The 27769-nt window shown below is 40.8% G+C and overlaps 1 protein-coding gene across 1 annotated transcript; it reads right to left on the reverse strand.

Annotated features, from left to right (window-relative positions):
* Window positions 1-4118: 4118 nt before the first annotated feature.
* On the reverse strand, window positions 4119-27487 carry FUCA1 (alpha-L-fucosidase 1). Its single transcript, XM_082614010.1, has 8 exons — window positions 27050-27487; window positions 20687-20821; window positions 13348-13485; window positions 11327-11432; window positions 8009-8209; window positions 6753-6943; window positions 5352-5451; window positions 4119-5127 (listed from the first exon to the last, which is right to left on the reverse strand). The coding sequence occupies exons 1-8, from the start codon at window positions 27436-27438 to the stop codon at window positions 4987-4989; spliced, it is 1401 nt and encodes a 466-aa protein (XP_082470136.1). The 5' UTR covers window positions 27439-27487; the 3' UTR covers window positions 4119-4986.
* Window positions 27488-27769: the final 282 nt, after the last annotated feature.

The following is a 27769-nucleotide window of genomic DNA, read 5'->3' on the forward strand; positions in this document are numbered from 1 at the left end:
AGTTCTTTTGGGTATATATCCAAAAAGTGGAATTGCTGGACCATGTGGTAGTTTTGTGTTTAATTTTTTCAGAAACTGCTATACTGTTTTCTGCAACCAGCTGCACCATTTTACATTCCCACCAGTAACGCACAACAGTTCCAATTTCTCCATATTTTTGCCAACACTTGTTATTTTCTGGGTTTTGTTTTTTGATAATAGCCATCCTAATGATTATGAAGTGGTATTTGACTGTGGTTTTAAGTTGCATTGCCCTAGTGCTTAGTAATTTTGAATATCTTTCATGTCTTATTGCCCATTTGTATATCTTCTTTGGAAAAATGTCTATTCAAGTACTTTGCCCATTTTTGAATTACTTTTTTTTGTTGTTAACTGAATTTTAGTAGTTCACTATGTATTCTGGATATTAATCCCATATCAGATATATGATTTGCAAATATTATCTGTCATTCTGGGGGTTGCTTTTTTTTAAAACTCTCGAGAGTGTCTTTTTTTTTAAATTTATTTTTTATTTTTTATTTTTTTGCGGTACGTGGGCCTCTCACTGTTGTGGTCTCTCCTGTTGCGGAGCACAGGCTCTGGATGCACAGGCCCAGAGGCCATGGCTCACGGATCTAGCTGCTCCACGGCATGTGGGATCTTCCTGGACCGGGGCACGAACCCGTGTCCCCTGCATCGGCAGGCGGACTCTCAACCACTGCGCCACCAGGGAAGCCCGAGAGTGTCTTTTAATGCACAAGATTTTTAAATTTTCATGAAGTCTTTTTGTCTATTTTTTCTTTTGTTGTCTGTGCCTTTGGTGGCATAGCCAATAAAGCACTGCCAAATCCATATCATGAAGGTTTTGTCTTATGTTTTCTTTGAAGAGTTGTATTGTTTTAGGTCTTACATGTAGATATTTGATTTAACTTTTGTATGGTGTCAGGTTAGGGTCTAACTTCATTCTTTGCATATGGATATCCAGTTTTCCCAGCATAATTTTTTGAAAAGACTGTTCTTTCCCCATTGAGTGGTCTTGGCACATTTGTCAAAAATAATCTGTCCATATATGTGAAAATTTATTTCTGGTTTCTCTTTTATTCCATTGCTCTACATGTCTGCTTTATGCAAGTACCATTCTGTTTTGATTTCTGTTGTAACTAACAGATTTTTTTGTGTGGAATCTTTAGGGTTTTCTATATATAAGACCATGTCATCTGCAAACAGAGATACTTTTAATTCATTTCCAATTTGGATGACTTTTATTTTTCTTGCCTAGTTGCTCTGGCTAAAACTCTAAGTACTATGTTTAATACGGTGAAAGTGGGAATTCCTGTCCTGTTCTTGATCTTGGAAGAAAAGCTTTCAGTCTTTCACCCTTGAGTATGATGTCTGATGTAGTTTTTTCATATATGGCTTGTATTCAGTAGGTAGTTTTCTTCTGTTCCTAGTTTGTTCAGTGTTTTTGTCATGCAAAGGTGTTAAATTTTGTCAAATGCTTGTTCAACATCAATTGAGATGTTCATGTGGTTTTTTTTCTTCATCCTGTTAATGTGGTGTGTTACACTGACTGATTTCTGTATGTTGAACCATACTTGCATTCCAGGAATAAATCCCAGTTGGTCATGACATATAATCCCTTTACTATACTGTTGAATTCAGTTTGATAGTATTTTGTTGAGGATTTTTGTACTAATATTCATAAGGGATATTGGCCTGTAGTTTTGTTTTCTTGTAGTGTTTTTGTCTGGCTTTGGTATCAGGGTAGTATAGAATGAGTTAAGAAGTGTTCCCTCCTCTTCAATTTTTAGGAAAAGTTTGAGAAGAATTGGTGTTAGCTCTTTTTAGTTCTTTTTTAAATGCTGGTAGAATTCACCAAAGCAGCCATCAGGTCCAGGGCTTTTCTTTGTCAGGGGATTTCTTTTTACTGATTCAATCTCCTTACTAGTTATAGATCTATTCAGATTTTTCTATTTCTTCATGATTTAGTCTTGGTAGGTTTTGTGTTTCTAGGAATTTGTCCACTTTCATCTAGGTTATCCTATTTGCTGGCATACAATTGTTCATAGTTCTTTCTTATAATTCTTTTTATCTGTGGAATTGGTAGTAATGTCCCCACCTTCATTTCTAATTTTAATAATTTGAGTCTCTTCTCTTTATTTCTTAGTCCATTTATCTACAGGCTTGCCATTTTGTTGACTTTTTTAAGAATCAACTTTTGGTTCCATTGATTTTCTCTATTGTTTTTATATTCTTTATTTTATCTTGCTCTAATCTTTGTTTCCTTCCTTCTGCTAGTTATAGTTTTAGTTTGTTCTTCTTTTTCTAATTCCTTAAGCTCTAGATTTAGGTTGTTGATTTGAAATTTCCCTTCTTCTTCTTTGTTTGTTTTTTTTTTTTTTTTGGATGTGTTTATACCAATAAATTTCCCCCTTAGCACTGCTTTTGCTGGCTTTGGTATGTTGTGTTTTTGTTTTCATTCATCTCTAAGTATTTTCTAATTTTCCTTGTGATCTCTTTTTTGATACATTGGAAATTAAACAATTTCCACAATTTGGCGAATTTTCCAGTTTTCCCTCTTATTGATATCTAACTTCATCTAGTTGTGGTCATAGAAGATACTATGAAAAATACCTATTTAAAAAAATCTACTGAGACTAATTCATGGCCAAATATATGATTTTTCTTCAATCTTTTTTCTTTCTGCTCCTCAGACTCAATAATTTCTACTGTCCTATAATCAAGTTCACTGTTCTTTCTTCTGCCTACTCAACTCTGCCTTTGAATCCCTTTAGTGAAATTTTCATTTGTTATTATACTTTTCAACTCCAGAATTTTTATTTTTAGGTTTTTTGTCTCTTTATTGATATATTCATTTCACTCATACATCATTTACTTGACTTTCTCCACATTTTCCTTTAGTTATTTGCACATTTTAAAAACAGTTATTTTAAAGTTTTTGTCTAGTATATCTGCCATCAGTTCTTTTCCAGGAACAGTTTCTGTTGATTTACTATTTTCTTTTGAATGGGCCATATTTTCATGTTTCTTTGTATGTCTTGTGATTGTGCTGTTGTTCTTGTTGTTGAAAACTGGACATTTGAACTTAATAATATGGCAACCTGGAAATAAGACCCTCCCCCTTCCCCAGGGTTTGCTGTTTTTTGTAGTTTTTGTTCATTGCTTTTTTTTCCTTTTTGATTGTTGTAGGCTGTCTCTGTGCCAAGGATAAGCTAGAGGTGTAAACTTGAGATCTTCTCAGGCCTTTTCTGACTCTTTCCCTGGACATGCATGGTCACTTTCTAACATTCCCCACATAAGCAGTTGTTTTTGAATTTCCTAAACTTTAATGTCTAGCTCCCAAAAGGGGGAAAATACAAAAGGGGGGAAAAAGAGCACCAGCCCTTTAAATCCTCTGGAAGTTACTTTAGCTGTTGGAGGTGGGGCTTGCAACAGTGGGGAAGGTACAACAATGGCTTGCCCACCTCTCTGCCTGTAACTCTGTGGTCAAAAGCAGCAATCAGAGCACAAATCCCTGACATTTGGAGGACAGGGTCCTTTTGCCCAGCTTGGCTCTCACAAGCTGTGTGTAAGTTGCTCCAAGAACACATGCACAGCTGCCTACTCCATGACTAGGGATGAGGGATGGGTAGCTGAAATTGAACAGAATTAACCGGAATTTACCATCCAAGTCTTCCTCTGGAAGTTGCAAGCCTTCCTTAGACTCCAGAGTTTCAAAATAGTTACATTAAAATAGTTACATCAGATTCTGCCAGTGCAATTGTTGTCTAGGTGAGGAGACAGATTCTTGGTGATTCCTCTCTGCCATCTTCCCAGAACCCTCTCTAAAGACTTTTTTTTTAACCTATATTTCACAAGTTTCAGTGCATAGTGTTTTCATTATTCTAAGTGTTTTCTAACTCCCCATCTGGTGCTTTCTTTGATCAATAAGTATTTAGATGTGTGTTTTAAAATTTCCAAACATAACAGTTTTTTGCATCCAAGTTTTTATGGTCCTTTAAATATGTTGCAGACATACTATATCGTCCATATGATATTGCATCTTTGGTATTTACATTTGTAAATGAGAAAAACAAATTTTCTGTAAATGCAGGGTAAGGGTTTCCAAATACATGTAGTAAATAAAAAAGAAACAGAAAACTTTATTAGATCTATAACAATTAAAGAGGGTGAACTGATAGTCACCTCAAAAGAATGGTACTAGAAGTGAGGAGTAGAAGAACCAAAGGAATCACTGAAGCCCGTGCGCCTAGAGCCCGTGCTCCGCAACAAGAGAGGCCACTGCAAGGAGAAGCCCGCGCACCACAACGAAGAGTAGCCCCCGCTCACCGCAGCTAGAGAAAGCCTGTGCGCTGCAACAAAGACCCAACGCAGCCAAAAGTAAATTAAATAAATAAATTTTTTTAAAAAAGAAAGCAGGGCAGAATCACATTCATTTTCTTCATAGTATGACTGTAAATAGACTGAATTTCACAGCTCTTAGTTTGCTTTGGAAACTTCTAAAAAGCTGACTATTAGCAGCCTAGGAAGCATCTTCCTTCCCCTCCAGGATCTCCTGCTCCTGGGGGTAGGTGGGGGTAATTGGTCACATTTGATGCTAAATAAATAGCATGTGGTGGATTTTGCCAAATCCTTTTCAGCTCCTCCCATAGGCAACGGGATGACTTGGCTTATTCTTGATCTGAAGTCATCTGAGTAAACAAGCAGGTTATGAAACACAGAATGGAGTGAAGTTTCCATTGTAGATAATTCCCAAAGTTAGGATGAGCTTAACTGTTCAATCCCTTCTGCTGATCAGAGAGAGAGATGCTAGCAATCGATCTCAGATCTTTGATCCTGTGAGACATCAGCATAACGTAATTCCTTCCTTTTATTAAAATGCGTTGGAAAAGAGATGTGTGAGTAGACAGGGGTAGTTTATTACAGTGATGGTACTATAAGAGGAAAATCAAAGTGTAGGCAGTGTCTCTTGTTGAACTCCAATGATCACTCCACTCCTGTCAGCTTTACAGTCCAAGCAAACTCAGTCGGAAGAGCAGAGGGTGGTAACTGGGGCAGGTACACAAGGAGACCTTTACCTGGATTTGGGGACCACTTCAGATGCTTTTCAATTCCCAGCATTGTTACCTGCAGAAAGCAAAAGGGAATGGAAAAAACATTAATGCACTGATGAGCACAGAATGTGGCCTGAACATGGTGGGAAACAACTATGCTGGGCCATGGCAGGGAAGACAGTCCAAAAGGGGAATAAATATGGGAGAAACCTGGGGAAGGAAGGAAGAATTAGAGAAGGCTTGCCAATTCCTTTACAAAAAGTTATGTCTCTGACAAGACTGACTGAGGCTCTTTACCTCTGTGGTCGAAGTAGTTATGGGGGATTTAAGGCTTAAGATTCCATCTTCTGGCCAGTGCAGGAAAATGGCATAAATAGCTGATCCTTTTGAGGTATACCTGGGAAAAAAGAAACATCATTGTCAAAGATACCTGGCTTATTACCCTGCCACATGACCTTATACGTTCCCCTTTCAATTATCTACCAATTCAAAGACCTTCAGTCTGTTACTGCTATGAGGAAGCACTAATAACTCGATACCAATTAAGGTCTGTGGGAAGAAAGCAGTCCTGGAAGATTCTTTCTGGTGATATCTTCCATTTTCTCTCTCTACGGGGTTCTAAGTTTTCTTTAAAAAATGTTTAACTCTCATACTAGTTATCTCACACTGAAGCCATTTGCCTCATTATTCAAGTCATTCTTTGACTCCAAATCCATATGAAAACAGTCAAGGATATAACAAAGGCAAGGTGTGCAATGAAGCCAAATTTGGGTTTTTGTTTTTAATTAAAATTTTTTTTTTTATTTTCTAATTTTTGGCCACCCAACACAGCTTGCGGGATCTTAGTTCCCCGACCAGGGATCGAACCCTGGCCCAGGACAGTGAAAGCGCGGAGTCCTAACCACTGAACCACCAGGGAATTCCCAAGACAAGTTTGTTGTTCTGAGATTTCACCATGCTTAGAGAAGAGGGTGAAAATCACTAAATAGAAACTCATCCAAAACAGAAGGATGAACGTGTTTCCCCTGATCCAAAGACCCCTGCTCTCTGGTATAACACTTACAGAGGTCTTTCACTGAGCAGTTAGTTTGTGCCTGGCACTCTGCTGATACTTTACATATGTTATCTCATTTAACCCTCACAAACACTCTAGGAAGTTACATATCATCACCCCATTTTGCAGTTGAAAAAAACTGAAGCGCAAGATCAAAAAACTAGATCCACAATCCAAGTATGAATCATGACTTCTCCATTTAGTAGCTCTGTAGTTCTAGGCAAGTGATATTCCTGCCCTGAGTCTGCTTTCTCACTTGTAACCTGACAATGATAGTATCAACTTGGTGGGATTGCTGAGGGGATTAAATTAGGGGAAAGAATTTAGAATGAAGCCTGCATATTGTGGATGTTGTACAAGTATCAGCTATTAGTATTTTTAGGAGGTGGGGTAACATTGTCAAGCAAATTGACTGATACTTTGTAGCTCTTTCTTTTTTCACCAAGACTTCAGCCTCCCTTACTAGTCAAAGATACCCTGGGGCCTAAAACATAAACCTGGGCACAAATTTAATAGCAAAAGGACCGCTTTTGCATTTCTTCAAGATGACTCCCAGCCTGGCTTGTACCATTGTGGACCCAAGGAGATGCCAGCTCAGGATGGGCCACATCCCATTCCTGCACGTAACAGAAGACTAGACTCACCACACGGAGGTCGTGTTTTTTTCAGATTGTACCCTCCATGGTTTGGAGGCATAGATAGCCTCCCCATTGATGCTCAGCCACTTCCCAACAGCAAGAAGCCTTTCTTGGAAGATGGGAACAATCAGTCCATCTTTAGTTGGTCCAATGTTGAGAAGATAGTTGCCTCCCAAACTTACTGTCTGAATCAGTTCCTGGAGAGAACAGAAACAAGGAAATCCCAGCTCTGAATGCCAAGACTGGAGAAATGCTTAGAGCACACAGATGAAGGGAAGAAAAAGAATCTAGGCTACATTCTCCCTCTCTTTTGTGAATATCCTTTACCCTTTGGAAAATACTATATATTTTTGTCATAATAAAAGCAGGATAGGCTTATATGAGAAAATTTTTAAATCCTGCTACAAGGTGGAGAAATATATTAACTCGAATTCCAGGGAGTAATCACGGGCACTTCCCCATGAACCGGCACCTGCTGTGGTGCCATATGCAGTGGGAAGGGTCGTGTGTCAGAAGCACAGAGTGTGAGTAGGGGAACTGAAAACAAAGCACTTGGCCATGAAGGAATCCCATGGAGCCATCCAGAGAGAAAACAGAGAGGAGAGATTTAGAGCAGGTGCTGTGGAGACTCTGGGGAGGTAGAAAAGATCTGATGAATTTCAGGACACTTTGTATGTGGTGGGCTATATAAATGTGTATGTTGCCCCTTCAGGAAAACATGCTGTAAAGAGATATATTCTTTAAGATTTTTGGAGTGGGATGCGTGTGTGTTTAGTGTGACCTCAAACGGTAGCACTTCAAGGCAGCCCAGAAAAATTAAGGCTACATACAGAATATTTTAAAAAGGAGGTTTTGTTACAGTACCCCAAAGACACCACACCATTAACTTTTGATGTTTCCTTTTCGTGTTTTTCCTATGCAGTTAATTCTATATAGTTGTGATATTACACCAACCCTCTAAGCATTAATCCATATTACATTCAGAACCATTTTAATGGTTAAGGAAAATCCCTAAATCTACGTAATTATTCCTTTCTGGTTGCAAGAAATTGAAACAACCCAAATGTCAAACTGAAAATAATCCTGGGAAGAACATCTCTGTACAGGACTCTTCTTAATTATACCTAGTTCCTTAGGACAGGTTTTATGAGTGTGTTCAAGAACCCTAAAGGGATCTATCAGCCTGCACTTCCATCCACAGTGCTTCTACCACTCTTAGTCAGAAGGTAGTTAACAAATCACTACCTCACAGGTGCTCTTACCGAAATGATTCGAGATTCACTTGCGATGTCAGCCATTGCCATGTTGCGACGATAGCCCCAGGACAGCTTGTCTATTGAGGTGCACATCTCCCACTTGTGATTTGGCAAGGTCTCTGGCTTGAATTTATCTTGACAGTTGTAGTATCCTCCATGGTGACAGGAACAGTTCTGACCCCATCGGTCATTTACTACGACAACATCCTAAAGGAGGAAGGAGTACCGGGGTCATCGGGGGTAAAATCACTTAGCTTCCTTATGTAACACAGTTTGATATATTAGGTGCCTACTTGGAAGCAAGAAGCAGACTTAGTCGAGAGCAGTGTTTCTTTTTTTTAAAATTTTATTTTATTTTTGGTTGTGTTGTATCTTCATTGCTGTGCGCGGGGCTTTCTCTAGTTGAGGAGAGCGGGGGCTACTCTTTGTTGTGGTGCGCAGGCTCTAGGCATGTGGGATTCAGTAGCTGTGGCACGCGGGCTCAGTAGTTGTGGCTCACGGGCTCTAGAGCACAGGCTCAGTAGTTGTGGCACAGGGGCTTAGTTGCTCCGCGGCATGTGAGATCTTCCCAGGCCAGGGATCGAACCGTGTCCCCTGAATTGGCAGGCAGATTCTTAACCACTGCACCACCAGGGAAGCCCAAGAGCAGTGTTTCTTAACTGGGGGCCATTTTGCCCTGGACAAGACTTTGAGCAAAATCTACAGACAGTTTTTTTGGTTGTCACAACTGGGGGTGGTGCTACTGCCACCAGGGTGGAGGCCAGGGATGCTTCTAAAGATCTTACAACATACAGGATAGTCCCCTCACAACAAAGAAATATCCAGCCCCGAATGTCAATAGTACCGAGGCTGAGAAACCCTGGCCTAGCAATGTGTAATGCCAGAGCTGGAATGGCCTGTTTAAATAATCTAGTAAACCTCTTATTCTATCAGAGGAGAAATAGAGAGGAGGAGACTTGCCCGAGGTCACATCCCCAGGCAGAGTTTCAGAAAGCTGGGCCTGTGAATCAGGTATTTGAACCCAGCCCAGGATGCTTTCCACTGTACAACCTTGACTTTCTTTACTTAGATAAGAAAAAATCAAACATTCTTTTCCTTCCCTCAAGGTTTTGCTGAACTTTGAGAAATCCTTACATGGAATAACTTAATGTAAATGTTTACTACTACTATAAGGGACTTCCCTGGCCATCCAGTGGTTAACAAGCCACCTTCCAATGCAAAGGATGCAGGTTCGATCCCTGGTCGGGGAACTAAGATCTCACATGCTGTGGGTCAGCTAAGCCCGTGTGCCCTAGAGCTCACGTGCCACAACTAGAGAGCCCGTGTGCTGCAACTAAGACCTGACGCAGCCAAATAAATAAATAAATGTTTAAAAAAATACTACTATGAGGCTCGTACTGGGTTATCTAGGGTAAATAAAACACAGTTCTTGCCCTCAGAAATCCAGCAGAGACTAGCTAAGGAGACAGATATGTGAAAAATTATAATGTGACATCACAGCAGAGTTAGGGATGAACATAAACATAAACATAAACATAAACAGGGATCACCAATCCAGGAGTGTTTCTTGCTTCTTCCAGGAAAGAATATAAATTGCCAGGAGCCAGATTTAGTTTACATTGCACCAATACTTACTATGCACCTAACTGGGCCAAGTACTGTTTGTGGGGTTGGGGACATAGCAGTGAACAGACCCAAACGCTTGCCCTCACAAAGCTGACACTTCAGTGAGGGAGACAGATAGTAATGAGGTAAATGATATCTGAAATAAGTTAGGTCAATATCTTAGTGGTAAGAGAAAGATAAAGCAAAGAAAGACATACAGTGTGACAGGGGCATGCTGCAATTTTAGATAGGGTGACGGGGAAGGTGACCTCCCAGGGAAGACCTGCGGAGAGCTCAGGAGTGAGCCACGTGGGAACTAGAGAGAATGGAGAATAAGGAGAAGGGACTATTTCTCCTAAAAGTACTTTCTTAACATGAGTATATCTCCAAAACAGCCCTCTTTCCCAATGTGTGAGAAAGCATACAGAACAAGAGTGTGTAGAATAGGGTCTGTGGTGTCCCACCCAAGGATCCACAACGGAGGCACCCCAGCCTGAGGATCATCGGGGAAGAACCACAATACTGCGCCACTAGAGGTCCCCACACATCTCGCAAGTCCCAGAAAACCAATCTGAATTTGCTTCAATTTGTCACAGAGGATCTGTCCTTTTTTTCTTTCTCTCCATTTTCTGAATTTAGTAATGTTTACCCAATGAGATCCTTAGAGGTTTATGAATCTACCAAGAAAGCTCAGTTCAAACTGGTCTTACACTTAGATTTTTCTTTAAAATCTACAACAAATCTAGAATATGTAAAATTTTTGAAATTTTCTATAGTGAAGATTAAGATGTCTGCTGCTTTGTAAGTGTATTGAAATACAAACTTTAAATGGGTAGCTATCGTGCAGCGTAATAGTGTTGATTATGGGGGAGAGGACAAGGTAGGCAAAGTTCCCTCAGGAAGTTGGAGGGACTCCCCTGGTGGCACAGTGGTTAAGAATCCGGCTGCCAATGCAGGGGACACAGGTTCGAGACCTGGTCTGGGAAAATTCCACATGCCATCCACAGCAACTAAGCCTGTGAGCCACAGCTACTGAGCCCGTGAGCCACAACTACTGAAGCCCACGCGCCTAGAGCCTGCGCTCTGCAACAAGAGAAGCCACTGCAATGAGAAGCCTGTGCACCGCAACAAAGAGTAGCCCCTGCTTGCCTCAGTTAAAGAAAGCTGGCGCGCAGCCACGAAGACCCAACACAGCCAAAAAAATAAAATAAGTTAATTAAAAAAAAAAAGAATTTGGAATATAAGGGAAATGAAATTTCCCCTTAAGAGTTAAACTACATAATCAACACAGAGTAGGCGAAGTCATAGATATTCACATTTTATTCTTATCATTTAATTTTACATGTTTTATATATTAATTTTGGGGGTGGTTTTCTCATTTATAATGTGTTTACTTAATAGTTTATTTTCTCTATGGTGGTCTGGGACTTCTACATACTATTTCTAGCCTACTTAAATTTAAGAAGATTTAAAACTATCTTGTAAAAATCAAGAATTAAAGGAGAAGAAGAAAGATTATACTCCAAGTAAGGGGCCAAAAAAGAATTAAAGGAGAAACCTTTAACATCCACTAAGTTCCCTGATCCCTATCACACCCACATTGATCTTACTATTTATTATTGTTGCTGTTGTCATTATTGTCATTACTCCGGATCTTGGTTCCTCACATTTTCTTTTATCATAACAGAAAAATAAGAGATAAGTCATATAATCATGTACCTTAACTGGGCTATCATTGTAGAGCCAAGCAAGAAAATTTGTAGAGTTCCAATAAGTATCAGGACTTTCCCACTCTCCATCAGACCAAATCAAGTCAGGTTTGTACCTGAGAGACGAGCAATGAGAACAATGTTTATTATCTGAATCCATTCATAGTAAAGTCTTACGGATCTATCTTTGCAACAAATATTTAAAAATTAATTTTCTCCTATTTGGAAAGTACCAAAAAACTACCGCAGTGCAGAGAAGGTGGAAAACTAGAGAGACAAAAATGACAACACAGACACACACACAAACCCCTTAGCTAACACAAGCACTGTTTAATACACAGCACTTTGGTGTATTTCTTCCTAATCTTTTTCTTTTTAATGTCTTAACTTAAAAAGTAGAGTTGTGGGCTTCCCTGGTGGCGCAGTGGTTGAGAGTCCACCTGCCGATGCAGGGGATGCGGGTTTGTGCCCCAATCCGGGAAGATCCCACATGCCGCGGAGCGGCTGGGCCCGTGAGCCATGGCTGCTGGGCCTGCGCGTCTGGAGACTGTGCTCCGCAACAGGAGAGGCCACAACAGTGAGGGGCCAGCATACCGCAAAAAAAAAAAAAAAAAAGTAGAGTTGTAATCAGTGTGTATACAATTTGGTTTCCTTCCGACAACTAATTCCAATGAAAAGAGTGGTGCTCCAGAACTATAGGATTAATATTTCTGCTTCTAAGATGTATCAAGAGCTTGAACTGTTCTGCCAAATGCATTTTGGGGGGACAACTACCCAAAACTTTGACTGTAAAAATCTATTGAATTCACTTAAGCCACAGTTGCATCTTTCACATATTATTACTCTGAGCCCTATGAGGTGTGAGTGTGTGTGTGTATTTATAACTATAAGGTAAGCATTATTATTCCCACTTTAGAAAGCAAGAACCTAATGCTCAGTAGGGTACTTTGTTTTAGGTGACAAAGCTGGTTAAGTAACAGGAGCTGGAACCCACATGCAAATCTGCCTGATGCCTAATCTTGTGCTGTACTCTGTAACTACTTAGGACAGCAGGTTGATTCCAGGAAAATGACTGACTGCCTGAGACGTGAGAGAAGCACTGTTGGTCTGTGTTCCACTGTGTACGAGAAACTGTACTAGGCACTTTATACTCATTACTTCATTCATTCTCACGACAACCCTGTGATGTATAAACAGATAAAGAAACTGAGTTCTAGAAAGATGAGGTAGTTTGTTCAAGGCTATACAGTCAGTAAGAAAAAAGAACTAGATTTCTGACTTAAAGCCTATGCTGATCTCTTACAACTGTACCATTTCCTTAGAGAAGTCATCTGGATGCAAGGAGTTTTTTTTTTGTCTTCTGGTCTACAATGAGAGTCCAGGCAGAGATAGCTGCCTCTTAATCTTTAAAGGTCCACCATCCTCTAGGAGCCCCCAGAAGCAAGAAGGGCAAACTCAGAATAAAATGTGGTGAAGACTAGGGACAAATGCCAAAGTGAAAGTCATCATTTTAAGAATAATGGTAATAACAACACCATTATTCTGTGCCAGGCATAGTGACAAATACTTTCCACATACTATGCTGAGCCCTATACAGAATGCATTATTATCCCCACTTCACAGAGTAAGAATCTGAGGCTCAGAAGGGTGACCTGTTTAAGGCCTGTAAGTAACTAGAGCCAGGATTCAAATACAAATCTGCCAGATGCCAAATCCTCTTCAGGGTGTGTTAGACCATGTTGCCCTTCTTCAAGGTCCTGACAAAGAAAATAGCATGTAAGGAGGGCACTGAAGTTTTGACTTACTACCATCCTCAGTTTTGTTTGTTTCAATTTATAGAGGCAATATGACCATATTATGAAAGTTCTGAAAAGTAGGAAGAAAAAATATATTTTGTCTTAACACAACTGCTACTTTTACTATTTTGATGTCCTACCCCTTTTCCCCTTCCCCTCAACTTAACAGTATCCTATAAGAAGCTCAGGTGTCATTGCTGAAGGTCATAAGGCCAAAAAAATTTCTGTTTTGTACCTGCTAACAAGGTCATATAGCTCTGGCATTGTTTTTGCATGGACAAAATGCTGTGTTTTGAAGCCATTTTTCTTATCCCGTAGGTAGAGAGGATGGAACCATTCTAAGAGTGAGTGATAGAGTCCATAGCGTATGTTCCTTAAACAGAAAAACAGGACAGCAACTGTCATTAAGCAAAGAAAAAATAATTTATTTTAAGAAAAATCAGTTGCAGCATTTTAACATCTCAGTGAAACTTACCCATAGGGCATGCAGAGGGGCAGGATCCACAACGATTTCCTTAAATTATCTCATCATTCACTTAAGCAAAATGATTGGGCTTACTATGTTTTTGATAATACACATAACAAATTATTTTTATACATAAATATCTTAACACCAAATGTCATTTAAACCATCTTTTGTCTTTTAAGTCAATTATCTCAATAACATGTAGTCCTATTAAAAAATGTTTTCTGTCAATCGTAAGAATACATATGGAAGAGATACTAGAAAATAGAGACAAGTATAAAGAATAAAATATCTAAAATCTTATCACTCAAATAATCATTAGTAACATTTTCTGTGTAGCTGAATTAATTCATATAGGTTTATTGTTTCATATAAGATTTATTAATAGTTCTTAACGTGAGCAGAAGCAAGAAGAAGTACAATCCTGCAGCCTGTGGAACAAAAACTACATTCACAGAAAGACAGACAAGATGAAAAGGCAGGGGGCTATGTACCAGATGAAGGAACAAGATAAAACCCCAGAAAAGCAACTAAATGAAGTGGAGATAGGAAACCTTCCAGAAAAAGAATTCAGAATAATGACAGTGAAGATGATCCAGGACCTCGGAAAAAGAGTGGAGGCAAAGATCGAGAAGATGCAAGAAATGTTTAACAAAGACCTAGAAGAATTAAAGAATAAACACGTAGAAGAATTAAAGAACAAACAAACAGAGGTGAACAAAACAATAACTGAAATGAAAAATACACTAGAAGGAATCAACAGCAGAATAACTGAGGCAGAAGAACGGATAAGTGACCTGGACCACAGAATGGTGGAATTCACTGCCGTGGAACAGAATAAAGAAGAGAGGATGAAAACAAATGAAGACAGCCTAAGAGACCTCTGGGACAACATTAAACACCACAACATTCACATTATAGGGGTCCCAGAAGGAGAAGAGAGAGAGAAAGGACCTGAGAAAATACTTCAAGAGATTATGGTGTAAAACTTCCCTAACATGGGAAAGGAAATAGCCACCCAAGTACAGGAAGCGCAGAGAGTCCCAGGCAGGATAAACCCAAGGAGAAACACGTGGAGACACATAGTAAGCAAACTGACAAAAATTAAAGACAAAGAAAAATTATTGAAAGCAACAAGGGAAAAACAACAAATAACATACAAGGGGGCTCCTATAAGGTTAACAGCTGATTTCTCAGTAGAAACTCTACAAGCCAGAAGGGAGTGGCATGATATATTTAAAGTGATGAAAGGGAAGAATCTACAACCAAGATTACTCTACCCAGCAAGGATCTCATTCACATTCGATGGAGAAATCAAAAGCTTTACAGACAAGCAAAAGCTGAGAGAATTCAGCACCACCAAACCAGCTCTACAACAAATGCTAAAGGAACTTCTCTAAGTGGGAAACACAAGAGAAGAAAAGGACCTAAAAAAAAACACCCCAAACAATTAAGAAAATGGTCATAGGAACATACATATCCATAATTACCTTAAACGTGAATGGATTAAATGCTCCAACCAAAAGACACAGGCTTGCTGAATGGATACAAAAACAAGACCCATATATATGCTGTCTACAAGAGACCCACTTCAGACCTAGGGACACACAGAGACTGAAAGTGAGGGGATGGAAAAAGATATTCCATGCAAATGGAAATCAAAAGAAAGCTGGACTAGCAATACTCGTATCAGATAAAATAGACTTTAAGAATGTTACAAGAGACAAGGAAGGACACTACATAATGATCAAGGGATCAATCCAAGAAGAAGATATAACAATTATAACTATATATGCACCCAACATAGGAGCACCTCAATACATAAGGCAACTGCTAACAGCTATAAAAGAGGAAATCGACAGTAACACAATAATAGTGGGGGACTTTTAACACCTCACTTACATCAATGGACAGATCATCCAAACAGAAAAATAACAAGGAAACACAAGCTTTAAATGACACAATAGACCAGATAGATTTAATTGATATTTATAGGACATTCCATCCAAAAACAGCATATTACACTTTCTTCTCAAGTGCGCACGGAACATTCTCCAGGATAGATCACATCTTGGGTCACAAATCAGTAAATTTAAGAAAACTGAAATCATATCAAGCATCTTTTCTGACCACAACACTATGAGATTAGAAATAAATTACAGGGAAAAACATGTAAAAAACACAAACACCTGGAGGCTAAACAATAGGTTACTAAATAACCAAGAGATTACTGAAGAAATCAAAGAGGAAATCAAAAAATACCTAGAGACAAATGACAATGAAAACATGATGATCCAAAACTTATGGTATGCAGCAAAAGCAGTTCTAAGAGGGAAGTTTATAGCCATACAAGCCTACCTCAAGAAACAAGAAAAATCTCAAATAAACAATCTAAACTTACACCTAAAGGAACTAGAGTGAAAGAAGAACAAACAAAACCCAGAGTTAGTATTAGGAAAGAAATCATAAAGATCAGAGCAGAAATAAATGAAATAGAAACAAAGAAAACAATAGCAAAGATCAATAAAACTAAAAGCTGGCTCTTTGAGAAGATAAACAAGATTGATAAACCATTAGCCAGACTCATCAAGAAAAAGAGGGAGAGGACTCAAATCAATAAAATTAGAAATGAAAAAGGAGAAGTTACAACAGACACCGCAGAAATACAAAGCATCCTAAGAGACTACTACAAGCAACTCTATGCCAATAAAATGGACAACCTGGAAGAAATGGACAAATTCTTAGAAAGGTATAACCTTCCAAGACTGAACCAGGAAGAAATAGAAAATACGAACAGACCAATCACAAGTAATGAAATTGAAACTGTGATTAAAAATCTTCCAACAAACAAAAGTCCAGGACCAGATGGCTTCACAGGTGAATTCTATCAAACACTTAGAGAAGAGCTAACACCCATCCTTCTCAACCTGTTCCAAAAAATTGCAGAGGAAGGAACACTCCCAAACTCATTCTATGAGGCCACCATCACCCTGATACCAAAACCAGACAAAGATACTACCAAAAAAGAAAATTACAGACCAATATCACTGATGAATATAGATGCAAAAATCCTCAACAAAATACTAGCAAACAGGGCTTCCCTGGTGGCGCAGTGGTTGAGAGTCCGCCTGCTGATGCAGGGGACACGGGTTCGTGCCTTGGTCCAGGAAGATCCCACATGCCGCAGAGCAGCTAGGCCCGTGAGCCATGGCCGCTGAGCCTGCGCGTCCGGAGCCTGTGCTCCGCAACGGGAGAGGCCACAACAGTGAGAGGCCCGCGTACCGCAAAAAAAAATACTAGCAAACAGAATCCAACAACACATTAAAAGGATCATACACCATGATCAAGTGGGATTTATCCCAAGGATGCAAGCATTGTTCAATATACGCAAATCAATCAATGTGATATACCATATTAACAAATTGAAGAATAAAAACCATATGATCATCTCAATAGATGCAGAAAAAGCTTTTGACAAAATTCAACACCCATTTATGATAAAAACTCTCCAGAACGTGGGCAATAGAGGGAACCTACCTCAACATAATAAAGGCCATATACGACAAATAAACAGCAAACGTCATTCTCAGTGGTGAAAACTGAAAGCATTTCCTCTAAGATCAGGAACAAGACAAGGATGCCCATTCTCGCCACTCTTATTCAACATAGTTTTGGAAGTCCTAGCCATGACAATCAGAGAAGAAAAAGAAGTAAAAGGAATACAAATTGGAAAAGAAGAATTAAAACTGTCAGTGTTTGCAGATGACATGATACTATACATAGAGAATCCTAAAGATGCCACCAGAAAACTACTAGAGCTAATCAATGAACTTGGTAAAGTTGTAGGATACAAAATTAATGCACAGAAATCTCTTTCATTCCTATCACTAATGATGAAAAACTTGAAAGAGAAATTAAGGAAACACTCTCATTTACCACTGCAACAAAAAGAATAAAATACCTAGGAATAAACCTACCTAGGGAGACAAAAGACCTGTATGCAGAAAACTATAAGACACTGTTGAAAGAAATTAAAGATGATACCAACAGATAGAGAGATATACCATGTTCTTGGATTGGAAGAATCAATATTGTGAAAATGACTATACTACCCAAAGCAATCTACAGATTCAATGCAATCCCTATCAAATTCCCAGTGGCATTTTTTACAGAACTAGGACAAAAAATCTTAAAATCTGTATGGAGACACAAAAGACCCCGAATAGCCAAAGCAGTCTTGAGGGAAAAAAACAGAGCTGGAAGAATCAGACTCCCTGACTTCAGACTATACTACAAAGCTACAGTAATCAAGACAGTATGGTACTGGCACAAAAAACAGAAATATAGGTCAATGGAACAGGACAGAAAGCCCAGGGATAAACCCACGCATCTATGGTCAACTAATCTATGACAAAGGAGGCAAGGATATACAATGGAGAAAAGACAGTCTCTTCAATAAGTGGTGCTGGGAAAACTGGACAGCTACATGTAAAAGAATGAAATTAGAACACTCCCTAACACCATACACAAAAATAAACTCAAAATGGATTAGAGACCTAAATGTAAGACTGGACACTATAAAGCTCTTAGAGGAAAACATAGGAAGAACACTCTTTGACATATATCACAGCAAGATCTTTTTTGATCCACCTCCTAGAGTAATGGAAATAAAAACAAAAATAAACAAGTGGGACCTAATGAAACTTAAAAGCTTTTGCAAAGCAAAGGAAACTACAAACAAGACGAAAAGACAACCCTCAGAATGGGAGAAAATATTTGCAAACGAATCAACAGACAAAGGATTAATCTCCAAAATATATAAACAGCTCACGCAGCTCAATATTAAAAAAACAAACAACCCAATCCAAAACTGGGCAGAAGACCTACGTAGACATTTCTCCAAAGAAGAGATACAGATGGCCAAGAAGCACATGAAAAGCTACTCAACATCACTAATTATTAGAGAAATGCAAATCAAAACTACAATGAGGTATCACCTCACACCAGTTAGAATGGGCATCACCAGAAAATCTACAAACAACAAATGCTGGAGAGAGTGTGGAGAAAAGGGAACCCTCTTGCACTCTTGGTGGGAATGTAAATTGATACAGCCACTATGGAGAACAGTATGGAGGTTCCTTAAAAAACTAAAAATAGAATTACCATATGACCCAGCAATCCCACTACTGGGCACATACCCAGAGAAAACCATAATTCAAAAAGACACATGCACCCCAATGTTCATTGCAGCACTATTTACAATAGCCAGGTTATGGAAGCAACCTAAATGCCCATCGACAGACTAATGGATAAAGAAGATGTGGTACATATATACAGTGGAATATTACTCAGCCATAAAAAGGAACGAAATTGGGTCATTTGCAGAGACGTGGATGGATCTAGAGACTGTCATACAGAGTGAAGTATGTCAGAAAGAGAAAACAGATATCGTATATTAACGCATATATGTGGCACCTAGAAAAATGGTACGGATGAACTGGTTTGCAGGGCAGAAATAGAGACACAGATGTAGAGAACAAACGTATGGACACCAAGGGGGGAAAGTGGCAGGGGGGTGGTGCGATGAATTGGGAGATTGGGATTGACATATATACACTAATATGTATAAAATGGATAACTAATGAGAACATGCCATATAAAAAAATTAAATTCTAAAAAAAAAAAATAGTTCTTAACGTTCCCCAAATGAAATATGGCTAAAGTGACTTATTTTCATACAAAATAAAGATTGTTTTGAGTTAAGAATAGTGAGTGTTTTGGGGGCTTCCCTGGTGGCGCAGTGGTTGAGAGTCCGCCTGCTGATGCAGGGGACACAGGTTCGTGCCCCGGTCTGGGAAGATCTCACATGCCGCGGAGCGGCTGGGCCCGTGAGCCATGGCCGTGGAGCCTGCGCATCCGGAGCCTGTGTTCCGCAACAGGAGAGGCCACAACAGTGAGAGGCCCGCGTACCACAAAAAAAAAAAAAAAAAAAAAAAAAAAAAAAAAGAATAGTGAGTGTTTTGGAAACGCTATAATACAAGTAAGAAGTAAATGTAACATTGCAATGGCACAGATAAGACAGAAACAATTGAAGTTAAGTATTTCATCACGTGATTCAGGGACTAAATAAATATAAAGAAGGTAAAAATCAAGGATCTTAGAGTCCAGATCTAATCAACATCTTAGAGTCTTACAGCAGGACTATTAGCAGAGCATAGCATTGGGAAACTGAATATTTAACTGGTGACATAAGTCAGCAAATGCTTTCTCAACGGACCAGATAATATTTGAGGCTTTGCAGGCCTTGCGATCTCTATCCCAACTCTGCAATTGTAGCTTGAAAGCAGCCAGAGACAATGCATAAATGAATGGGCACAACTGTGTTCCAGTCAAACTTTACTTATACAAACAGGCAGCTGGTGTACCCCTTAAATAGGACATCAAGTTTGCCAAATCACAATAGAGCTGAGACTGGGCATGACACAAATACCACTTTTCCTCCTTAGAGGCAAACATACCCAGAAATATAGGATGCAAAACCAAAATACCTGGGTTCAAATCCCACCTCTGCCACTTCCCAGCATTTTGATCTTGGGAAGCTACTTTTTATTAAGTGGCAAATATTAGAAAACATTAATTAGAATCAACAGGGTGGCTCCTTATCTCACTTTTTGCTGCTTTAACTGCCCTCTTCAGTTCTCTCTTGATCTACTATTCATCTAAACCTTCCCTGAATGCCTGCAAAGCTCTGTGTTGACAGCTAAGGAGGACACAAAGATGAGAGGCCCAACCCTGGCCTCCATCAGATACTGGAAAAGGCCTGGGGTTGGTAGGCTTTCCAGAAAAAATCCTTTGCAGAATGCAAATGAAGAATTGGGGTCTATGCTGGGTATCCTTCACCTAAGCAGACAGGGCTATGAACTTCTCTGATGGTGTCACCTTTGGTCATATGAAAACTGCCAAGCATCAGACACTGCTAATTCAAGGCCAGAAGCCCTTCAAGGTATTGGTTAAATGCAAACTTAAAAAACACACGAGTAGAGAAGGCACGGCACATTGGATGGCTAGATCAAAAGTGATGATGAAGTAATCATCTGTGGACACACACCTATTTCGGATGGCTGCTCCCAACTCACCAACCAAATCACGATGGGGCCCCAGATCCTTAGAGTTCCAGTTCCAAGACACAGGACTTGGCCAGTTTGTGAAGCCTTCGTGATGCTTTGTTGTCAGGACTACATACCTGTGGACATTGAAACCATATGAACAAAGGAAGTGGGCAGTGGGTCACCAGCACAAACTTACCTGGTATGCCTGAGGCTTTTAAAATGGTTGGGAGAACTTGACTACAGGAAATGTATGGTTGACCCTTGAACAACGTGGGGGTGAGGGGTGCCAACCCCCTGTGCAGAAGAAAATCCATGTATAACTCTTGACTCCCCAAAAACTTAACTACTAATAGCCTACTCTTGACTGGAAGCCTTACCAATAACATAAATGATTGATTAATGCCCATTCTGGGGGACTTCCCTGGCAGTCCAGTGGTTAAGACTCTGCGCTTCCAATGCAGGGGGCACAGGTTCGATCCCTGGTCGGGGAACTAAGATCCTGCATGCCATGCAGTGTGGACAAAAACAAACAAACAAACAAAAACCCCACCCATTTTGTAGGTTATATGTATTATGTACTGTATTAATACAATAATGTAAGCTAGAGAAAAGAAAATGTTTTTAAGAAAATCATAAAATACATTTATAGTACTGTATTGTATTTATTGATACCATAAGTTTACATTATCTGTTTACAAGATGAACCACCTGTCAGTACCTACATCAATACTGTCTTACATGATACAAAACACTGTAGATGTTATAATTATTATAAAACTAGATATAAATAGTGAAAAGCTAATGTGAAAAAGAAATTCATATTTATTTGCAGGTATAACGATTTGTGCATTGATAATAAAGAAGCAGCAATAAGATTGCTTTACAGTAGCCTAGTGTAATCAATATGATTGCTTCATGGTAGCCTAGCTGATACACTAATGAATGAATCATTATAAAATTTTTATGGCATATGGTATTATAATCCTATTCATAACACAGTACTGGAAACATTGTTACATTAAAAAAAAACCACTTGCCTGTGATGATAGGCTGATACACAGTTTATCCCATTATGAGGGGCTAGAGGGGAGGGCATACTGTATGGTAATGTAATTCTTTGAAAGCAAAGTTTTAAAACAGTAAGAAAACCAATACATTGGTAATTTTTTATTGTGTCACTTACCTTATGTAAGGATTGGCTGTTCACTTCCATACCAATCTTGCATATGATGTTCTACGTGATGAATACTCAGGCAATGATGACGATGATGATGGCACAGAAACGTTTCATACAGTTCTTGCCGTCCAGTTCTTAGGTTTTCACATGAAGACACTTACACACACACACAGCAGATACGTTTATTAACTGTATGGCATAATGATTATTCACTGTTCATTATGTGGAAGTGGATCATCATAAAGGTCTTCATGGATCTCAGGGTGGCAGAGGCAGAAGAGGTGGACAGGGAGGCAGGAGAGGCAGGAATTCAGTGTAACATTATGGAAATACATCGCAATTTCTGTCTGCCTTTTCTGCTTTTACATTTCTCTAAAAATACTTCTACATGATACCAATCCTTCTTCCACTATTTGCTTTTTTTGTTTGTTTGTTTTTATTTTTTGGCTGCACTGCTTGACATGTGGGATCTTAGTTCTCAGACCAGGGATCAAACCTGTGCTCCCTGCATTGGAGGGGTAACCACGGGACCACCAGGGAAGTCCACACTGTTTGCTTTAGTTTCAGTGCTCATATCATAGAAGGGTCCATGTGGTAAAAGAAGTCCAAAGCTGTCTTGAGTAATCAGAATCCTTCTGCCAGATTGTCTAACGTCAATCTGTCTTTTGGCACTGCTTCTTCTACATCTCCTTCCTCTGCACTTGTTCAGAAGCACTCATCTCCATCAAGCTGTCCTCTGTTAACTCCTCAGGTGTGATGTTTACTAGCTCCTGAATTTCTCCAAGATCCACATCTTGAAACCCTTCACCCTGCATCTTTTTTTTTTTTTTTTTTTGGCTGCATTGGGTCTTTGTTGCTGCGCGCAGGGTTTCTCTAGTTGCGGTGAGCGGGTGCTACTCTTCATTGCGGCGCGCAGGCTTCTCATTGCAGTGGCTTCTCTTGTTGTAGAGCACGGGCTCCAGGTGCGCGGGCTTCAGTAGTTGTAGCACACGGGCTCAGTAGTTGTGGCGTGTGGCCTTAGTTGCTCCATGGCATGTGGGATCTTCCCGGACCAGGGCTTGATCCCATGTCCCCTGCATTGGCAGGTGGATTCTTAACCACTGTGCCACCAGGGAAGCCCTCCCCCTTCCCCATCTTTTTTGCTGTATCCACATCTCTTTCATGATTTCCTTGATGGCTCTGTTATAGATCCCGTGAAGTCATGCAAAATATCTGGACACAGTTTTCTCCAGCAGGAATTTATTGTTTGGGGCTTGATGGCTTTCACAGCTTTTTCTATAACAACAATGGTATCTTCAATGCTGTAATCCTTCCAGACTTTCATGATGTTATCTATATTGGGGTTCTCTTCCATAGCATTGACAATCCTTTTCATAGAGTACCATGTGTAATGAGCCTTAAAGGTCCTTATGACACCCAAAGATCTAGAGGTTGAATTAGAGATGTTGTGTCTGGGGGCTAGTAGACCACTTTGATGCTTTTGGTGTTGAACTCCTGGGGTTCTAGGTTGCCAGGGGCATATTCCAATATCAAAAGAACTTTAAAAGGCAGTCCCTTACTGGCAAGGTACTTCCTGACCTCAGGGACAAAGCAATGATGGAACTAATCCAGAAAAAGTGTTCTTGTTGTCCAGGCCTTCTTGTTCCACAACCAAAAGACTGGCAGTTGGTGTTTATCTTTTCCCTTCAAGGCTCGTGGTTTAGCAGCTTTATAGAAAAGGACAGTCCTGATCATAAAGCCGATTGCATTTGCACCAAACAGTAGAATTAGCCTGTCCTTCCTGCCTTAAATCCTGGTGCTTGCTTCTCCTCCTTACTAATAAATGTTCTTCATGGCATTTTCCGCCCCCCTAGGATAGGGCACTTTCATCCGTATCAAAAACCTGTTCAGGCAGATATCCTTTCTCCTCAATGATTTTCTCAGTAGCGTCTGGGAACTCACCTCTTGGTTGGCAGAAATTGCTTCACCTGTTACCGTGACATTTTAAAAGCCAAACCTCTTAAATTATCAAACCATCCTTGGCTGGCATTAAATTCTCCACCTTTAGAGCCTTCACCTTCCTTTTGCTTTAAGTTGTCACGTAATGACTTCACTTTTTCTCGAATCATATTAGAGTCTTTAGGTATGCCTTTCTTATAGCAATCCTGCACCCACATCAAAGCTGCATTTTCAATATGAGATAAAAAGGTACTATGCAAGAAGTGCAAGGCTCTTCACACCTCCTGGCATCCTGGCATAGTTGCAGTGACAGCTTCGTGGGTTTTTTTTTGTTGTTGTTGTTGTTTAACATTAATTCATTTATGTTGGAATGGCGGGTAACCACAGCTGCAGACTTCAATCTATGATACATATCAAGCACTTCAACTTTTTCTTGCAATGTTGAACTTTCTCTATTTTTGGGGATCACTTCTGGCATCACTAGGGGCGCTTTGTGTGGGTCCCATGGTATTATTCAAAGTTTATGATATTGCACGAAACAAGATGAAAAATACATGAGAACACGAGAGATCACTTTTTACTGCCATAGGCAATTTACTGGAGGGATCAGTGCTCATGTGAAGATGATGAGTGTCACGTGGCATTTTGAGTGGATACTCAACCCCTGAGCTCACCGTGACACCAACAGGAGGTGGCTACAAACTTATGACAGTAACACAGTATGTACTACAGTGACTTTTACGCAGTTATGATTTAATACGCATCTTTATGTGCCTTTACATTTCTGTGAGTGGCACCACGTATGGTCTGAAAGTGTGTGTGTTAAGTTTTGATAAAGTTTGACTTTTTACAATAGATTTGTATATATTTTATGGTAGTAAATGATAAAATAGACTAGTGTCTATATATTTTATGCATTTGTGACATACCTTTTTCTTAATTTTCGATATTTCTGTGAGTTTTTCAAATTGTCGCAAATCTCCAAAAATTTTTCCAGTATATTTATTGGAAAAAATCCGCATATAAGTGGATCCATGCAGTTTAAACCCATGTTGTTCAAGGGTCAACTGTACTTGTATGAGTGACTATATTAGTGACACCCAGGGAGTTGCTTCAGTCACAACACCCCTTGGGTATTGCTCCAGGAATGAAAGCAAACTCAGGGAAGCCACAGTCCTTAGTTCCCAAACAACCAGGAGACTTGGAAAGAAGGAAGGAATAGGTAAGGGAAAATATGTACACCTTGGCTTTCCAGTTCTTCAACCCTTCTGTGTATCGATGATTAGTTTTTTTAAAAAAACCCTTTGCCCTACTAAAGGAGAAAGAAATCTCTACTGGAAATAGCAGATGATTAAAAAAAGTAAGCTGTTTGTTTTACCAAGCCCATATGAATTGTCTCTCATTCACAGAAGTGACAAAAGGCCAAAAGAAAAGGGGAGAAAAGGCAAGTGTTGAAATAACAACCAAATCACTCACCATTTCATTTACTTTTATGGCAGAAAAATAGCTGGTGCTCACATGTGACAATTTAATCACTGGCCGATGTGGAGAGCTCAAACTTTAAGGTCTAGACAGTATTTCAGGCTCTGTGGATCACAGTCCTCTCTGTGGCATATTCTTCTTCTACTTTATTTTTTTATTTTTTTTAAATTTTTGGCTGTGTTGGGTCTTCGTTGCTGCACGCGGGCTTTCTCTAGTTGCGGTGAGCGGGGGCTACTCTTCGTTGTGGTGCGCGGGCTTCTCATTGCGGTGGTTTCTCTTGTTGCGGAGCATGGGCTCTAGGCGCGCGGGCTTCAGTAGTTGTAGCACACGGACTCAGTAGTTGTGGCTCACAGGCTCTAGAGCATAGGCTCAGTAGTTGTGGCACACAGGCTTAGTTGCTCTGTGGCACGTGGGATCTTCCCGCACCAGGGCTCAAACCCGTGTCCCCTGCATTGGCAGGAGGATTCTTAACCACTGTGCCACCAGGGAAGCCCCTCTTCTTCTACTTTTTAAAAACAACCCCTTAAAATGTAAAAATCCTTCTCATCTCAAGAAACTTACCAAAATAGGCAGAGGACCAATCCCTCTGGCCATGGTTGCAGACCCCTGGTGTGGTGGAAAGAACCTTCACCTTAGAGTCACCTTAGAGTCATTTGGAGTCTAGGACATTAGTTCCCTTCTTCTGTCTGGGCCAGTCATCTTGTCCATAGCAAGGGCATCTTGTCCCGGACAAAGGATATCTCCCAGATTTTAACTTCTTCATTTGAAAATTATGGATTTCTAAGGCTTCTGGAAGACAGTGAACTCCTCCTTTGTTTATTCAAGGCTTATATTCCCATACACTTAACTGCAAACACTAAATATCAGTTGTAATTTCTATTTAGTACAAGAGAACCTGAAGTCCAAGAGAAACTAAAACCTGGAAGACGGGTGAGGAGACAAAGTAAGGGTGGAAGACTGCCCTAAGCCAGGAGCCGGGAAACCTACCTGCCTTCATTCTTACTCTGCAACATCCTGTCTTCAAGGATGATTCCTTCAGGACTAGCCCCAGCCTTCAACAACCTTGTGAGTCCTTGCCTCTCTCTTCCCAGCCCCAACGCTCTGCACTTTCAGTTCTCTGAACCATTCACAAGCACGTTGCAACAGTTCTCAAAACAGTTCTGACATTTCTTGAGCACTCTCTATGTGCAAGGCATTGAGAAGAGCAGCTGAAAGAGAATCTGTATTGTTGCCCAAATACACTGCACACCAGAACTCCCTTCCCTCCGGGACATATTAAAGCTGAAAGGAGGAACACAATCCCCGTCTACAACCATGGAAGGAGGCGGTAAGGAGGTAAAATGCCTTGTTCAAGTTCGCAGCTGAACTAGGACAAGACTCCATACCACCGGCTTAAAATCCTGGAATCCTGATTGCCTTGTTGACCCGGAAGGGACATTAGGTATCACGTAGCTCAGTCCTCTCAATATTCAGGTGCAGACACTGGGGGCTTTGCGGTCCACCACCAACCGGAAACATTTATTTCCTTCTAATCCTCAACCAGACGCACCTTCTTAGGATCAGGCGTGCCATATTCAATTCTGCATCCTTCAGGAGGCAAAACAGAGTACCCCCGGTATCTGAAGTCAGACGGACACCTGTGTGACCCGGCAAGTCGCCTAGCCTCCCCCCGCTCGGTTTTCACCTGCCTAAGCCCCCTCCCGGCGCTCGGGTCAGCCCTAGCCGGGGAAGGGGGGCCCCGCCCGCCCCCCGCGGCGGCACTCACTTGGCCCCGGCGGCCTCGAACAGGTTGGCCCAGCTGTCCGGGTGGAAGAAGCGCGCAGTGAATCTTGGCCCGAAGTCGGCATAGGTGAAATTGGGTGGGTAGTTCTCATTCATGAAACTCTCGTACTGTGGCAGCTTTTCGCCCTTCCAGTGCCACCAGAACCACTCACTGCCCCAGGCCGGCACCGAAAACACGCCCCAGTGCACAAACACTCCGAATTTGGCCTCGTCGAACCAGGCCGGTAGCGGCCGGGAGTCCAGACTCGGCCAGTCCGCGGTGTAGCGACGCGGAGGGTCGGTGCAGCGCGGAGGGTGCGTGCAGCGCAGAGCCCGCACCGTGCCGAGCACCAGCAGCAGCAATAGCTCGGCGCCCACCACCCGCGACTTCATCTCGGGATTTGGCACAGCCGTCTTGGAGCCCCACCGCCGCCACTGAACGCGCAAGTGCGGGGGGCGTGGCCCCGCCCACCCTAACTAATGATTGGCTCGGAAGGAAAAAGGGGTGGGTCAACCCAGGCTGCTTGGCTACCGAGCGTCTTCCCCTCCTGGTGGGCGGTCCCTACCACCCCTGGCTCTCAAAGGGAGAAAGGTGCAAGGAGGATGGCGGTGTGACCGATGATTGAAAACTTTAGAATTCACTGCGGGGTGAAATCGAGGGGGTGTGGAAGGCCCGGTGTGTGCAGAGAACTGGGACTGCTCCATTTTGCCGTTGGCAGCTATG

This window comes from Mesoplodon mirus (genome assembly GCF_964341445.2).
Source record: "Mesoplodon mirus genome assembly, chromosome: 3".
In the NCBI taxonomy this organism is placed as follows: Eukaryota; Metazoa; Chordata; class Mammalia; order Artiodactyla; family Ziphiidae; genus Mesoplodon; species Mesoplodon mirus.

Bases quoted from the DNA above. Each gene is read 5' to 3' on its own strand.
- FUCA1 (XM_082614010.1), bottom strand. From the start codon at position 27,438: ATGAAGTCGCGGGTGGTGGGCGCCGAGCTATTGCTGCTGCTGGTGCTC. The intron at 11,433-13,347 runs GTACAAAACAGA...CTCGTCTCTCAG, and splicing joins CTATATGACCTTGTTAGCAG to GTACAAACCTGACTTGATTT. The intron at 5,452-6,752 runs GTGAGTCTAGTC...CTTTTTTCCCAG, and splicing joins AAAAACACGACCTCCGTGTG to GTATACCTCAAAAGGATCAG.